This window comes from Puntigrus tetrazona, chromosome 2 (genome assembly GCF_018831695.1).
Source record: "Puntigrus tetrazona isolate hp1 chromosome 2, ASM1883169v1, whole genome shotgun sequence".
Taxonomy (NCBI): Eukaryota; Metazoa; Chordata; class Actinopteri; order Cypriniformes; family Cyprinidae; genus Puntigrus; species Puntigrus tetrazona.
The window spans coordinates 6,272,003-6,287,435 of NC_056700.1; the positions used below are offsets into that span (position 1 = coordinate 6,272,003).

General features: G+C 35.5%; 1 protein-coding gene across 4 annotated transcripts in view; it reads left to right on the forward strand.

Moving 5' to 3' along the window:
• fgf12a (fibroblast growth factor 12a) overlaps positions 1-15,433 on the forward strand; it is an 80,022-nt gene that overhangs the window by 14,452 nt on the left and 50,137 nt on the right. For 2 of the 4 annotated variants that reach the window (XM_043217047.1, XM_043217056.1), the window contains exon 1: positions 13,920-14,844. The exons of 1 other annotated variant lie outside the window; for it this stretch is intronic. In XM_043217047.1, coding sequence (XP_043072982.1) covers positions 14,649-14,844 — 196 coding nt within the window. In that variant the 5' untranslated portion in view covers positions 13,920-14,648. Of the gene's footprint in view, positions 1-4,013; positions 4,580-13,919; positions 14,845-15,433 lie in introns of those variants that run through there. One more of the 4 variants, XM_043217065.1, reaches the window with a different exon arrangement.

The window sequence follows — 15,433 nt, forward strand, 5'->3', positions numbered from 1 at the left end:
TAGAAAATACTGTGTAAAATCTCCACCAAAACAGTGGTGTTGCCTAAAGCACTTCAGTATTTCACCTTAATTCACTGTTTTATGTCACATGTTAGATGAGCTAACCTGCCTTGAAGGGCAGAAAGATGTACAATCGTGTTTCTCAGTTTACCTAGAGTTTATTTCGACTAGTGTAGGTGACCTTAACTTACTCATTAGTCGATGTTGTCAGTGTTTTGGCGGCATTCTAGACGTAAGTCAGACAAAAGGCTTCAAATCCAGGAAAAACATTGTAGCTTTGCATAAAACAAAAATAATATTCTAACCTTTATGTTCAGTTAACAGAGCAACATTCCCATTTGTCCTTTTACAGTATTGGAGAAATACAATAGTGACCATATATTTTCCCATAATCCTTTGCTGTTTAGAGTAAAATACTCTATACACATTTTACAGTATCATACTGTCTATATTATAGTAAAATGTAAAACTGTTCAAATTGAAAAAATCGGTTAAAGTGTTGGCAGCATACTTACCCTCTTCTAGCAGGGTGTCAGGGATCATCTTCTGGACCATTGCCAAGTCAGCAGTCTTCCCCATTATTGTGACATCAAAGAACAAGAGATACCAAGAATTTCTATTATAGGGATGGTAAATTAATGAAACTCAAATATAAGTATTGTAATATTTTGTGATACTGGATTGTGACTTTTATGAGCTGTAAGCTCTAATCATCAAAATAAAAAAATAAAAAAACATGTTTAAAATGTTTTACTTTATGTGTAAATAATCCAAAATATACATGAAAGATTCACTTTTTTAAATGCTGCAAAAAAGTTTTTCACAATATTTAATTTTCTGAAATGTACCTGTAGTCACATGTCATATTTATAGATCTATATATCTTCTAAATGGTACAGTTAAAGAATGATACATACACATACTAATAATAATTATTATTATTCCCATTTTAAGCTCGTTTTCATTCTCATCTTAGTGTTATTTATATTTTAAAATAGTTTATAGTTTGTTTCTGAAAAAAAGAGATAAATATAGGGACAGTTCTTAAATTAATTTTTTCCTCATTTTTTTATCCTACAAAGACTCAGACACTAAAAATGAATGAAAATAGACTGAAAGAAAATTAGTCAGTATGGAGATCATCTGAATTTAAGGATGCAGCTTTATTTGCCTCCCTTATGTTCGCATAATTACGATAATATTAGATCAAATATTTTTTTCTTTTTATTATAATCTGGCACACTCATGCTCCCAAAAAGTGATTAGGAGTCTGATTCATTTCTTGATTAGTTCTTCTGAATAGAAGAACCAGTTCAAAAAATGATTCAGATGTTAGTTTAAAACGTGAGCTCTGTCTGTGTTATTGTTAATATTTTGTTTCAGTGTACAATTTGTTAATTTTTGTGCAAAGCATGCAGTGGATACTTTTTTATGACCTTTAAATCCTGCTGTCAAATCCTGGGAGATTAGGTTCCTTTAATCTAAAAAAACAAAACACAAGAATCAAAAAATTATAATAATCAGATTTGAACAGCTCTACTCACGACAATGGCAGACCAGGGGCCTGTTTCATGAAACAAGTTTACCAAATAAGAGTTATTGCTATTGATTTTGTTCAAAGTCAGACCAACTAAAATAAGTCTGGTTTATTGGGTAAACCTGTGTCCTGTACCATGATGTTGGGCTAAATAAATTCAGGGTTGGTTTTGAGTTAACAAAACCAAACCATTCCAATTTTGGTACCATGAAGCCGATCATCAGCTTTCTCTGTCAACTCAGGCTTGATCCTGAGTTAATAGAGTGTGTGCAAATATAAATGAGTGACATTAGTAATGAGCAGCCAATTACATCACTTGAAACTGTGATTCACTTTTCATGAGAGTTGACAAATCTTTATTTGTCAACTACTCAGAGTTATGTTTGTTGCTATTAATTCTAAAACATATATATATATTGCATATGATCTATATGTTTATTTTAATTAAAATTTTTAATGATTCACTATTAAATAAAGCTGGTTTTGTAATAGATTTCTGAGATAATAATTATATAAATAATGTCAAATTATTTAATTTTAAATATTTAATTTGTGTTTAAAAGTGTTTTTATTATGTCGCGTCCTTTAAGTTTGAGATAAACTGGAGGAGTGGCTTTATTGCATCAGAGATGTGGCACTTTGCTTAAAGCTGACTGGTCAAATTTGTGTCAGTTTGAGATCTCTAAACCAGAACATAACCTGCCCTGGAGCAGGTTAGCTGTGGAGCCTAAGTTACTAAGGCAACGAACAATGCTAAAATTCAAACTACTGTCACGGTGCCTAAAACCCAAAGTTGCCACAAACCAGACAAAACTAACTTTGCCAGCTAAACCAGCTAAAATAGTACAGGCCCCTGTTTTATGTAATGGGCCCTGGAACAAGGCAGACAATAATAAAAACACAGCATGATGGGAAATGTAGTCTATTACCAGAACAACATGCAGGAACACAAGACACAGGAATGCCCTCTAGTGCCTCACAGTGGTCCAGACAACCGGAGTTATGAATTATTATTTTTATGTATGCCACTCAGAAAACAACAGTTTTTAAATGCCTTTAGGGTGTCAAGAACTGAACAAAAAGTCCTTTTTTGTTCCAAAATGATGCAACTTTGAAACTAAATTTGAAATAGATACAGCTAATACCATATCACAAAACATAATTCTCCTTCCACCTCATTTCGGTCCTGAGATATTGAATGTCAAAGAAGACTAAATAGAAAAATTTCCATTGAGCACATGAATTTCTTTCTTACATTTTATCAACTATTTGCAGCAGAAAAATGTCCATGAATACTATTTTCCCCCCTAAAAGTACAAAACGTTTTCTATTAAACAACATCAACCTTTTGGCTCTCCTTTGTGCTACAAAGTGAACAGAATTGCATACATCTTTATTTAAAAAGATAAGAAAACAAAAGTTTTGATTAATAATTGAACAAATTATGCATAAGTGTTTTCACACATGAACACTGTGTGTAGGGCATAAGTGACAGAAGAGCTGTTGGTTTTGAATGATATGTGTAATGTAGAGAACTGTGTTTAGAGTTTTTCCTGTTTTACAGCAGTTTAAAGTTTAAAGCATGTAATATGCTTGTAGTTATGCAGACTTGGGCTAAAGATTAGGAATATGACTGAATGGTTTCCCTAAGTGAGCCTCAAGTACCTTAAGCAACTCAAGGGCCCTGTCTAAGCGTTTTTAAAAGCCTGTATTATTCTAAAGCAGTGGTTTTCAAACCTCTCCATGAAGCACCCCCGGCACTGAAAATTTTGATGTCTCCCTACATCCGACACACCCATTTTAGGTCTTGCAGTCTCCACTATTGACCTGATGAGTGCACTCAGGTTTGATAGATGAGGGAGAGATACAAAATGTGCAGGGCAGATTCCTAAATTCACCCTGCATTCTTTGTTCCCGGTACCAATAAGAATGTAAAAAGTAAAAGCTGACCATCTTCTGCATGATTCCAGTTTTTGAAGACTGAAGAACTGATTTTAAACCGTACAGGTCAGGCCTGCAAGGAAATTTGCCAAAATTGGCAAAAGTGCCGTGGTGAATATTTGAAGAGCTCATTTGAAAAAAAAAAAAAACCCAGATAATCCTGTTTTTTCCTTGTGCAATTAATTTCATCTGCAAGTTGGGTTATTTTGACTAGATTAAAAATAACTTAAAAAACAGCTAATAAACGCAATAGAAAGATGATAACATAATAATAATAATAATAATAATAATAATAATAATAATAATAATAATAATAATAACCAAACATGATTAAAAAATACATGTGACGAACATTTCTCCTGGTTTTGATAATTCAACTACACTACTTCAGTTCCATCTCCGTCTGGCCGGTGAAATTGTTGACCCTGCAGCGTCCTCTAGCGTTCGATACAGCTCAAGGCAGGTGCGAAACTTCTTGACCATGCGCTAAAAAAAATCTTTGTCTTTAAATGTAGGCTGCATCTGACGTAGGCTCTACGCCTCATTTTGGCTCCCTATGGGCACGAAACAATTGGCGTTTTAACTAGCTATTTATGCCGCTGGTTACCCCGTGTCGCCAAAAAAAAAACATTGCGCGCATTACCTTATCAGCGGCCACCCTGTCATTCATTCCTGCAGTTGAACTTCAGCGTGCACGGGGCACTCGTTTCACGTCTGTTAGTAAAGACCGAGGCATTCGCAAATCACTCTAACGTCCTTGCGCAGCCTGCATCTGGAGCTAACTATGCTAAGGCGAGTACTTACTAGTCTGCTACTGGAAAACAAGTAGCAAGATGCGCTCGAGATGCCTCACTCGAGGCTCTCTTCTGTTGCCCTTCGCTATTTTTGATGCTCCGAACACAGCAGCTGCACTGTATAGCTACTCGAGGGGCTCATACTACAGTCACCCTCTGTTGTGATCCTGTGCTCGTTTGCGTGGATTGACGAGGGATCCACACCAACTCAAATCAATGAGGATTCTGAGGCTTTTCCTGAAGAAAGGAGCGCATATGCTGCAGTGTCTCTGTGGACAACGATCGGAGCCGACTACAACCACCAGCGGTGAGACATTTAGCTGTGCATGCTCTCCGTTGAGCGATGAAAAACGCTCTCATTGGCCGCTGGCGCTGGTGAGCACATCTTCCGTGTCTGCGGTACTATGCGCTACCACTCCAACGCATTTGTGCTAACTTGTTTGTGAGGGCTCATGCGACTTCTTGCGACCACTCATGTCATTCCATCTCACATCTTACGATACGAAACGCATCTCTATCATGGTCGTGAGCACGACCACTGCTGCACTCCCAGCAGTTTAGTGCCGAAATCCGTGTCAAGGACATTCTTATTGGTACCGGGAACAAAGAATGCAGGGTGAATTTAGGAAACTATTGATGCATATGCAGCAAATGCGGTCTGCGAAGCTACGCCAGACATACACTTCCCGAGCTCAGTTGAGGTGAGATGAGCTTTCTAAAACAGGCACCGGCAAAAGAGCTGGAGTGTCCTCCAGGACAGGGAACTTCTGCACGTCATTCAGCACCCTGGACAGCAACTCAGTTCCGCATCGCTCCCAACTCTGCTACAACTGACACTCGCCTCCTCCAGAATAGCTTGTGCTTCTCACTGCACATTTCAAACCATCAGAAGGCCCGTCCTTTGCAATCATATCGTAATGTGTGTCTATTATATAAAGTTTCATAAGAGCATTTCTTTTATGCATTTGTATAATTTACAATCTATTTACTACTCAGAAGATGTATTCCGATCTGTTCTATACTTACAAAGAAGATATACTACATTAACCCGGCAATCATAGTATTTACACAAATCGAGATCTTTAAAGGCATCAGTTTTTTGTTCACAAACAACCTAAAGAAAAGGAAATTCTGTTACGATGTACTCACCATCATTTTATTGCAAATCTCACTTCCTTTATGGAAGAAGATGATACCCTCAGTCTCAGTTTTTATATTCACTTTCATCGAGGCTGTCATCTTGGCCAACATCTCCCATTGTAATAAATAGCGGGTAAACATAAACATCCTTATTATGTACAGGTACAAATACAAAAAAGAACTGCCCGTAAATAATTTAAAATGAATAATGTTTAATTAAGCATTATTTCTGCACATGCCGCATTTACAAATGCATGCAGTAAAAGAGAGTGTTCATAACTCTTACGCTGTAGCTATATAATCCATCACTTCATTAGGCTTCACCTTCATTAAGCCTCTGCTGACCTATACACCTTTACCTTTTATTAATTATTTTGAAGGCAACTAAATGGTGCACTAGAGATGGGCAATCGAGTTAGTGACTTCAGTCTTGACTTCTGACTCGACCGGAAATTACTCCAGACCTGACTCGAAATTTTTAAATGAACTAGAGGTTTTTTTTAATACTTATATAACCGATTTCAGAGATGGTAAGTAATGAACTACAAATACTTGCTTACTGTACTTAAGTAGACTTTTCTGGTATCTGTACTTCACTATTTATTTTCCCAACTACTTTTTACTTCTTACATTTTTAAACAAACATCTGTACTTTCTACTCTTACATTTTCAAACCAGGCTTGCTACTTTACTTTGCCTAATTTGACTTTACTCGTTAATTTACTTTATTTTTTGATAACAAATCTATAATAAATCATGAATCAGTTCGTTTTGACTGGCAATGCGATTTGGCTCTCGCACATTCCGTGTCTCCGCCAAAAGGTTTCTATTGGTTTCTATCAGAAATCAATGCAATACACTCGAGAACGGCGCGGATCAGACCGGCAAAACTACGGACTTGTTCATGGCTTCAATAGCAGGTCAGTTTAATTTGTAAATAGGCACACAATTAGCCAAATAGTACATTTTCTGGCTAAAACCATAGATTTTTTTAAATATAAATACACACTCTACATTTCAAAATGCTGAGTACCTTTTTCTACATATACTATCAAAACACAGCAAACCTAATTTAAAATTGAGTCATTCAGTCAAAATATTAGCACTAGTTTTCTATCCAACAGGAACATATAGTCAATCAGTTGATGATTTAAAAAAAAAAACACATTACTTGTAATGTTAATTCTACCTGCATATTATAGACAATGTGAAAACTTTTTCATTACTTTATAGAATGTACAATAGATAAATTTGGTCCCTTATGGAAATATTAAATTAGAAACTTTCCAGTGGATGAGGGTTGGATGGGAGCTGATGCCAGTCATCAACAAAATCACAACATTCATGGCCTTTGGTTGCAAGCTTGTTTCCATCATAGAAAAAAAAAAAAAAAAAAAAAAAGTCTGTTCTGGGAAGTGTATGTTTACATCATGCAGTTCAGACTTCATCAGAGTTGTGAAAAACTGTAAATCCACAATTGCAAGAAAGTCAGAATTATAAAAAAGTCACGATTACCTTTTACTCTTTATATTTCATGGTAGAAATATGCTTTCATAGGTTCCACATGTGTAAGGGGAAAAAAAACAAACATAAAAAACTGCACAGTACAACATACATTCTCACTGTTCTCTTCTACCTCATATTCTCATTTTTCTTGATCCAACTATTCTCTCTCTCTCGTAACTGTTCGGCCCCCTCTTCTAGGCATTATTTCTCTCTCTTTCTCTCTTTCTTGCTAATTTCAGATAACAGTGTTCTTTATCCACAAATAAATTAAATATTTCTTTTTTACTCTATGTTCTTGATTAAAAGAGCTTGAGCACCTGAGTGTTCCAGACAGGAATAAACAATTTTTAAATATTTCAGTTATTTGTTACTTAAAAACACTTATCAGTTGTTACAATATTTTCTCAAAACTTTTGATCTGCTGTTGTTGCGGGACTAGACGCTTTATACTTTATACTTTATACTTTATATTTAATTTCTTAATTTCTGAGATGCTGTGCCAATTTTAAGCTTTTGTAAAAATGATAAGAAAAGATCCATGATTTTGGTATGGGGTAAACTTGTGTAAAAAGAAATTTTAAGCATTTTAGAAACATGTTAATTGACTGAATATTTTGTATGAAAGCAGCAAACAATGAATTGTGTTAATGCTGTGGTTACAACAAATGGATGTTGTACTAATTGTGTTTAGAGTTTTGAAAATGTGACTACAGATTGGACAAAAGGATGTTAGCAACAGAAAAAAACTGTAATGATAGTCTACTGTAAAAACTAAACTAAACTGAACTGAACTAAATTACCATCATGACTTAAAATGTTGTATAATAAATGACATAATTATTATTTACTGTAAAGTTACAGTAGTAATTCAGCAGACAAATGTTATAAAACATTGTTTTATAATACATTTAGAAGAAGCTAGTGCAGATAAGGAAATTCAGATCAAAAATCATGGTTACTAGTTAAATCACAGCAACAATAAAATGAACCATGGTTTTACTACACTAACTATAGTGTAACCATGAAATGTGTAGCAAAACTATTTTAATACTTCTAAATGAAAACTGTTATAAAAAAACGATTGTTATCAATGTGAAAAATAGAAAAAGAAAACAACACCTAGTCATATTACTTGATTGAATTAAAATGTTTAAATTGAATTAAATAATGCTACTATCTTTAAATAATACACACTACTTTAAATTGGACTAAATAAAGTTATGTTATTGCAAACAGTATACAATGAGGTGGAGACAGTTTTTGTTCATAAAACAGTTGGCTGATAGAAAAAGTGACAGGCACAAGAAAATTAGTGAGAAAGTAAACATGCAAAGTCAAATGCACAGATAATGAAAAATTAAGAAACTGAAAAGGAAAATAGAAGTAAAAGTGCAGTTCTATAGAAAACATTTATTTTGCATGGCCCCAGCCTAATTATGCAATAAAAAAAGAGAGAAAGAAAAGGGTCCATGGTTTATCCATGCTTTCAGAATTTATTGAGGATGTGTATGGCCTGGATGAGTGTGAGCTTTCCCTGCATGAAATTTTGTCCTTTCCTGTTCTACAAGTCCTGGCCTGTTCTACATAGTTGTTCAGTCATGATATGTTAATTAGCTAACAAAACATTAAATAAATGTTTTTTCGTGTTAATGTGTCAATATGACATGAGGTCCAGTCACCAGCATGACATTAAAATGTAGTAATGCGTATTTTTTTCTACACAAGCCCATACTTCTTTACTTTAACTTGAGTAAAAAAGTGTATTCAGTACTCTACTTTCACCAATGTATTTTTAAACACCAGTATCTATACTTTTACTTGAGTGAAGGATGTGTGTACTTTTGCCTGACTGGTTTTCAAAAGGTGGACAGCTTCCGCTCCCCGGCATCTATCAGGACTGCAAGCCGTACCAGCAGCACCATTTTAAATGAGCAGCTTGTCAAAACAGTGGAGAGGATCACATAACAAATGCTCAGGGTTGTTTATGAAAAATATATTTTAGATGTTCAGTTATTTTAACAACAGAAACACTGTGAGCAGCAAAATTATAGATTAACTGAAACACAACAGAAAAAAACAGTGCTTCAGTTCTTGCTGTCTATCAGATGTGATTTAGCATTCTGCAAATTTAGCAAATTGTTGTAGTTGGCTTGGAGAGAGCTTAAACTTAAAAAAACATTTTTTGCTCAAGATAAGAAAATTTTTCAGCAAGCCTACATTATGCATTGTAGCATTGTGTATTAGAGGTAAAATAGTATAGATTTCAGGAGCAAAAAAAAAACGGAAAAAAACTAAACAATACACAAAAACAAAACAGTATTTTCATGTGTCTTTGCATGTATCCAAATGTAAAACTACAAACCTCTGCTTGGAAAATATAGAGGCCATACATCTTGGTACCCTTGACTTAGATTAAAACATAACAACCTGGATGTACATTAACCTCTGTATTTATTCATATATTTTATATATAAGCTTCCTTAAATAGGAAGATTTCAGTACTTGAGGATTGAATGGAACTATTTTAGCCAACTAAACGATTTCATTTGGACTGGCGACCAAAGATTTGACTCCAGCAATAAAGACTTCAGACTTGACTCTGACTTCAAAGACTTGGGTACATCTCTGTTGTGCACTGAGGACCAGTTCTATTCAACTATGCTGCAATACATACAATCTCTTATAGGCTGACTGGGCAACTTTGGGAAATGTTGCCGTCAACAGGCAACCAGGTGATAAACAGGGCCCATGACTGATCTAAAATATCCGAATGGAAATTTGTTACCAATTTTCAATGGGAAAGTGCCCAAGCAATGTTGTTCAAAAAAAGTCGCCCTATGTATCATCAACATCTTACAGTATTTTTTACTGCTTACTCACATATCAAAGTGCACAGAAAACAGAAACACTGAACCCAGTGAAAATATAAAATAGTGAAATATAGTAACATATTGTAGCAATTTTCATCTCAAGCTATTATTAACTATAAGAAAACTACAGTAAATTTATTAAAGTTAAACTAAATGTTTTTGATAAAATTATGATTAAAGATTTAATGTACAAGAATGCTATTCTGTAAGTGATTTTTATTTATTTATTTTTACCTAATAGATATTTTACCTGAACGACTGATGCCACAACTGACTCCAGAGGCTCCAGTGTTTCTAGTCAAATTAACACAGATTTCACATTAGGTTATCATCTCAGAATATAAGTTTTAAAAAAGCACATGGCTCTATAATGCCTTCAGTTGACAGTCTTGCAAAGATACATGTTAGCTACATTAAAGCTACAGATGGGCATTATTTGAATGGGTTCCTATGGAGACTGGAACAGAAAAGCATCAAATTTTAAGTTAGAATTTATAATGCCGGCGCTCATCACTTACTCAGGAGAAAGGTCTATTATACAAGTCTTTGCAATGTATTTTGGTATGTACTACACACGTTGTAATATGCAACACAAAGTTTTCTAAAATATCTTACATCATGTCTCTTAGCCATTATTTTGTCTAATCAGGGGCCCTTGAAAGAGTAATACAACAACAACAACAAAAAAAGGGCCTATACCATAATTAGCTATATATTTTACAAATATAGTTAAATTGAAAATGCAATGATTGTATAATTTGTTTTAGGTGCTTCTCAAAATGCTCGGTATATGAAATGGTACTTTGCCCCTGTATGATTGTCTTTTAAGTTCCAAAAGTCTCCAAAAGATAATGAGTGACAGTCAGAGGTGGACAAAGTATGCAACTCCATCACTTCAGTTAAAATACAGATCGCTGAAAAACATTGCTGATAGGAAAAAAGAAAACAAAATTAAATCTGCTTCAAATCCTAGCTACACAACTCTAACTGTAATATTTTTGTTTAATTTAGTTGTTGTAAATAAGGAAGAAAAAAAAGTACATTTTTAACAATTCTAACTTTCAAAACTGCTACATAGCAACAGTGTTCTACTTCAAGGAACTTGATAGACATGTGAGAAGTATGGTATTTGTCTTTTAAATGTAGTGAAGTTAAAGTAATACGTTTCTAGAAAAAAAAATACAGATAATCAAAAAGTGTACTTAAGTACAGTAATCAAGTAAATGTACTTACCACAGTTACAATTTGCCTCTGTTTTGCATTTTTTATACTAATGTAGTTTGTATAAAACCTGATAATCGTTTTTAATGCTAGCATCACTTTTAAAAATTTGTGCTTCTGTGAAAAACAGAAAATCCATGTGACCTAGGAAGGAACAGTACAGAATCTTAAATATTTGTTTAATTTATAAATATTATAAACCATAGATTATAAACCATTTTACATTATAGGTTTGTTTGCCATTTTTCCAAATCCTCAAGCTTTCAGGTTTAAATATTTGATTTTGAATCTGAGATTTAACATGTGTTTGTCTACTTCTGGACTGTACCATTATATTCCATTTTCTTTGTGCAATTATCCAGCCATCTCTTACTGCATCACTTTTGCTTCAATCCTACAACACAGAAATACAAATAAGTACACTGCTATTGTGTTTAATTGTTGGCTGCTGTGAGACATACTGTATGTTCAGGGTTCACCTTCAGCTTAGCCAGCAGCATGAGCAAAAATGTACTGATGAATAACTGCGTGCTCTATCATAGGGATGCTTCACTCCTCAGGCCCCATGTCTAAATTGGGTTTTGAAACCAGGGCAGGAGTTCTCAGGAGCATGCTCAGGAGACATCACGCACAGATCACCATGTCTGCCATATGCAATGAGCTGTCACCCCTTGGTTGAATTTGCTGAGAGAATTTGTCATGGGAGAATTCTAAATTGAATGCACCATGTCTCGCAAATTATGGAACGTTTGCATAGTACTCGGAACATACAATATAAGTATATACTTGATTAATGCTGTTTAAATATTTGACCATGGTAAAGCACTTGATCTATGCCCTTTGCGTCATGCAGTGGGCATAAAAACATTAGCAATATTATGATTTAATAGTGGAAACCCCTACTGTTGGTTCACCTGATGGAGGTGCATAACGCAACACACTCTCATCACATACAGACATGCACGTGTGCACACCCACACAAAGAGCTGATATGTGCATTCCCATACTGTGAACACTAGGAGGCAATATTTCTTAGAAAGTTGTCTAAACATGTTCTTGGATTTAATGCTCCTGATGCTTTATCGCTTTTGGTTTGAATGTGGAATAATTTTAGTGATGCAAGGCTTTTGATAACTGTATTGGACTTTATGCTTACACTTACATCAGTGATTCTTAATTAAGTCTCTGTAGTTGTTGTGCTTTAATTCTATTTTAAATTCAGACTCTGTGTATTTTTCATATGGTGATTTCATATTTTCATATTCAAATTTCCTGAAATGTCATTCACTATGTTTAGCTGGAATAAATGTAAAACTTTTTTAGAATACTAGTTTCCTCTGGATATTGCATTTGTCATGAAACAGAAATACTGGCAACTAAAAATCAAATGTTTGTTGCAAAGGCACTTGTTATCAGGGACATGCACATTCATTTTGAGTGGCAGTGGCCGAAATTTCTGGGGGTGGGGCAGTTATTGCTTGGCAAATGGTTTGCTGTGTCACTATGTACAGATTCACATATAATAATTGAATTTAGGTGTACTGGTGTATTGTCACGGTCTGGTTGAGTGAACATGTCCTGAATACTTGCTGACGATCAATAATAGTTCAGTTTTCAGGCAAGTTTTTTATAGGTCTAGAATTGCATGGATCTCATTCTCTCTCAAACTGTGTTATATTGTGACAACTATCATGTACCATTTTGTTTTAAGAGCTGCTTTTGTGTCAGAGATTAATGAAAACAAAATGCTTTGTGTCATTCGGTTAAATTCCTGAAATAGGGGTACTTATACTTTATGTATATATTATATACTATATTATATACTATATACATATGATTATGATTATACATAATGTTCTCATGATTACCTTACTTTTTTTTTTACATTTAACAGTTTCAATAATGTATGCTAATTTATATTACAGTAGTTAGCTAAACCCTGTCTTCCAGTTTTGTTATCAGAATCTCCACAATATTTTCAAGACCGTTAATTCAGACCAAGTACCTTTAACAAGAAGAGCACTGAAGTGCCACTATTGTTAAAAGCCATTGTACTGTTGATGCAAGGAGATGGCTGGAAGTGAATTCCTAGCCCCACATTAAATTTGGAAAAGGATGAAAGAGCGCATTCCCAGACTGAATATTTAATGCTGCTATTTTGCACGAGGCAAGAGGCTTTTTGTGTCAGAGCCACGTGATCCACCCACTGCAGTGTCAGAAACCAGTGTACCCCCGTATAAGAACACGAACCCCCCACCCCACAAAATCGTTCTGCCCCGCGATGAATACCCTCTGAAAACCCAGTGCTAAAGAGGTTTGCAATTTAGTAAGGCACAGTGCATGACACAAATGCAGCATTGTTGTGTTTTGTGATAGTTAGATCTGTATTCCTAAAGGGGAGCTGTGTTAATGCATTAATTAAAATTGATAAAAAGAGTTAAAATTACATATAAAAAATAATTGTGGAGAGGCCGGTTAATGGATTGTGTAAGCCAGACTATAATGCACTGAACAATACAGTGACAAACAGAAGATGATCTGTATCATTGGGGTGTATCTTAATCAGAGTAGTAAACAGATAGGCAGACAAGTAATAAATTAACTTAATAGATGAGACGCAATAACAAGCAGAATTAGAACTGAGATCATTCTGCATGTACCATATTGACACATAAATAATGGCCAGAGGTGATAGGCCTATGTCTTCTATATGTATATATATATATATATATATATATATATATATATATATATATATATATATATATATATATATATATATATATATATAAATACTCTTTTACTTGCTCGCTCCCGTTTACCCCTGCGAGTTTCTCATCCAAACCTCAATCACGTATGATTGCGTAGAGAGGAGGGGGAAGGGGGGTAATCACACCCCATTCACTGGCTCAGTGTCAGTGTGGAAGAGGCAGCTCTAGTCTCGATCGTACAACGTTCGCTTTAAACGGTTTGGCCAGGACTCGCTGTGTTCTCGCTGTGCTAGACACTTGACGTTTAAAGTCTTTTCGAACAAAATAAGATATTTCGACGTAAAGAGCTATGCTTTGAACTCTACTAGAAGCACTATGAAGAGCTATAAAATAATGTGGACAGCCCAGATGTTCCGTGAAGTTGTGTTCGCGCCACTCACACCCGCCTATAGAGCCTGAGAGCGTGCGTTCTTGTGTCATGGGCTTCATTTATTATGTGGATTCATGCAAAGTTATCTGGAATGAACTAGACATGTGGATCATGTAGCAGTCCCTTGAAAGAGGAATCACGCGTCTGCTGTCTTCGGCACCTGGAATACCTGCGTGACAGGTTACCTATGTTCACATAGGACGTTTTTTAATTGTTATTTTTTTTAATTTCGTTATTGTTGCTTTTTCGCTTCTAAGATGGAGAACGGAAAATATGCTTTATGTAATCGTGTGTGAAACTCACAGACGCCTGGTAGATCGCCTGAAAGGGGAATGAGATTTCAGTCCTAATTCACAGGATCCTCTGGATTTTTCGCAAAGAATTGGAATGAAATCTGGCTAATTTTGCGCAGACGATCCAGTTTTGCTTATTTATTGTTACTGGCTATTACGTTGACAGCTGCAACCGTCGAACGGCTTGTTTAACTGAATACTCGAGATGGCCGCGATCGCCAGTTCTCTGATCCGACAAAAACGCCAGGCGCGGGAATCCAACAGCGATCGGGTATCTGCCTCCAAACGCCGCCCCAGTCCCAGCAAAGACCCCGGCTCTCTCTGCGAGCGACATTTCCTGGGGGTCTTCAGTAAAGTCCGCTTCTGCAGCGGCAAGAAAAGACCTGTTCGCCGGCGACCAGGTCAGTGCTGGATGCTTTTTAAGACATCAGCCCCCACCCGAAGCCTCTGCTGCAGTCTACAGCTCCGCTGGAGGAACATATATCCTCCACTGTATTATTTATTTATTTGTTTATTTATTTGTTTATTTATCCCCGCAAAAAATCCCACCTGTTTCATAGCTCACGTGCTGTCTATTGCTATTCACCAATCGATATGCCATCCTAACAATCTGACTGCATAGTCGTTTGATGTTGATATATCTGATATGTTTTATTAATGTTATTATTACTGTTATCAATTAACTCAGTGGCTGGTATTTTGACATTTTGATGAGAGGCTGTGTGAAGAAGAAAAACCCTTATGTTTATAGTGCAACACTGCAATTTAGTAATAGCCGGAATCCAGTGGCACTGCAGTGCACCAGGGCATTCACAGATGAAATGTTTAATGGTAAATGTTTGCCTGAAAGAAGATCCAGTTTAAACTGCATGCTGTTTTGAAATGTGACAGAACGAACTTGAACCAGCAATAAACAAGTGACCAGCTGGTCATACCATCTTAAGCTGTTCAAGCCGGTGTCTACAGCAATTAATACTCACCTTAGACAAG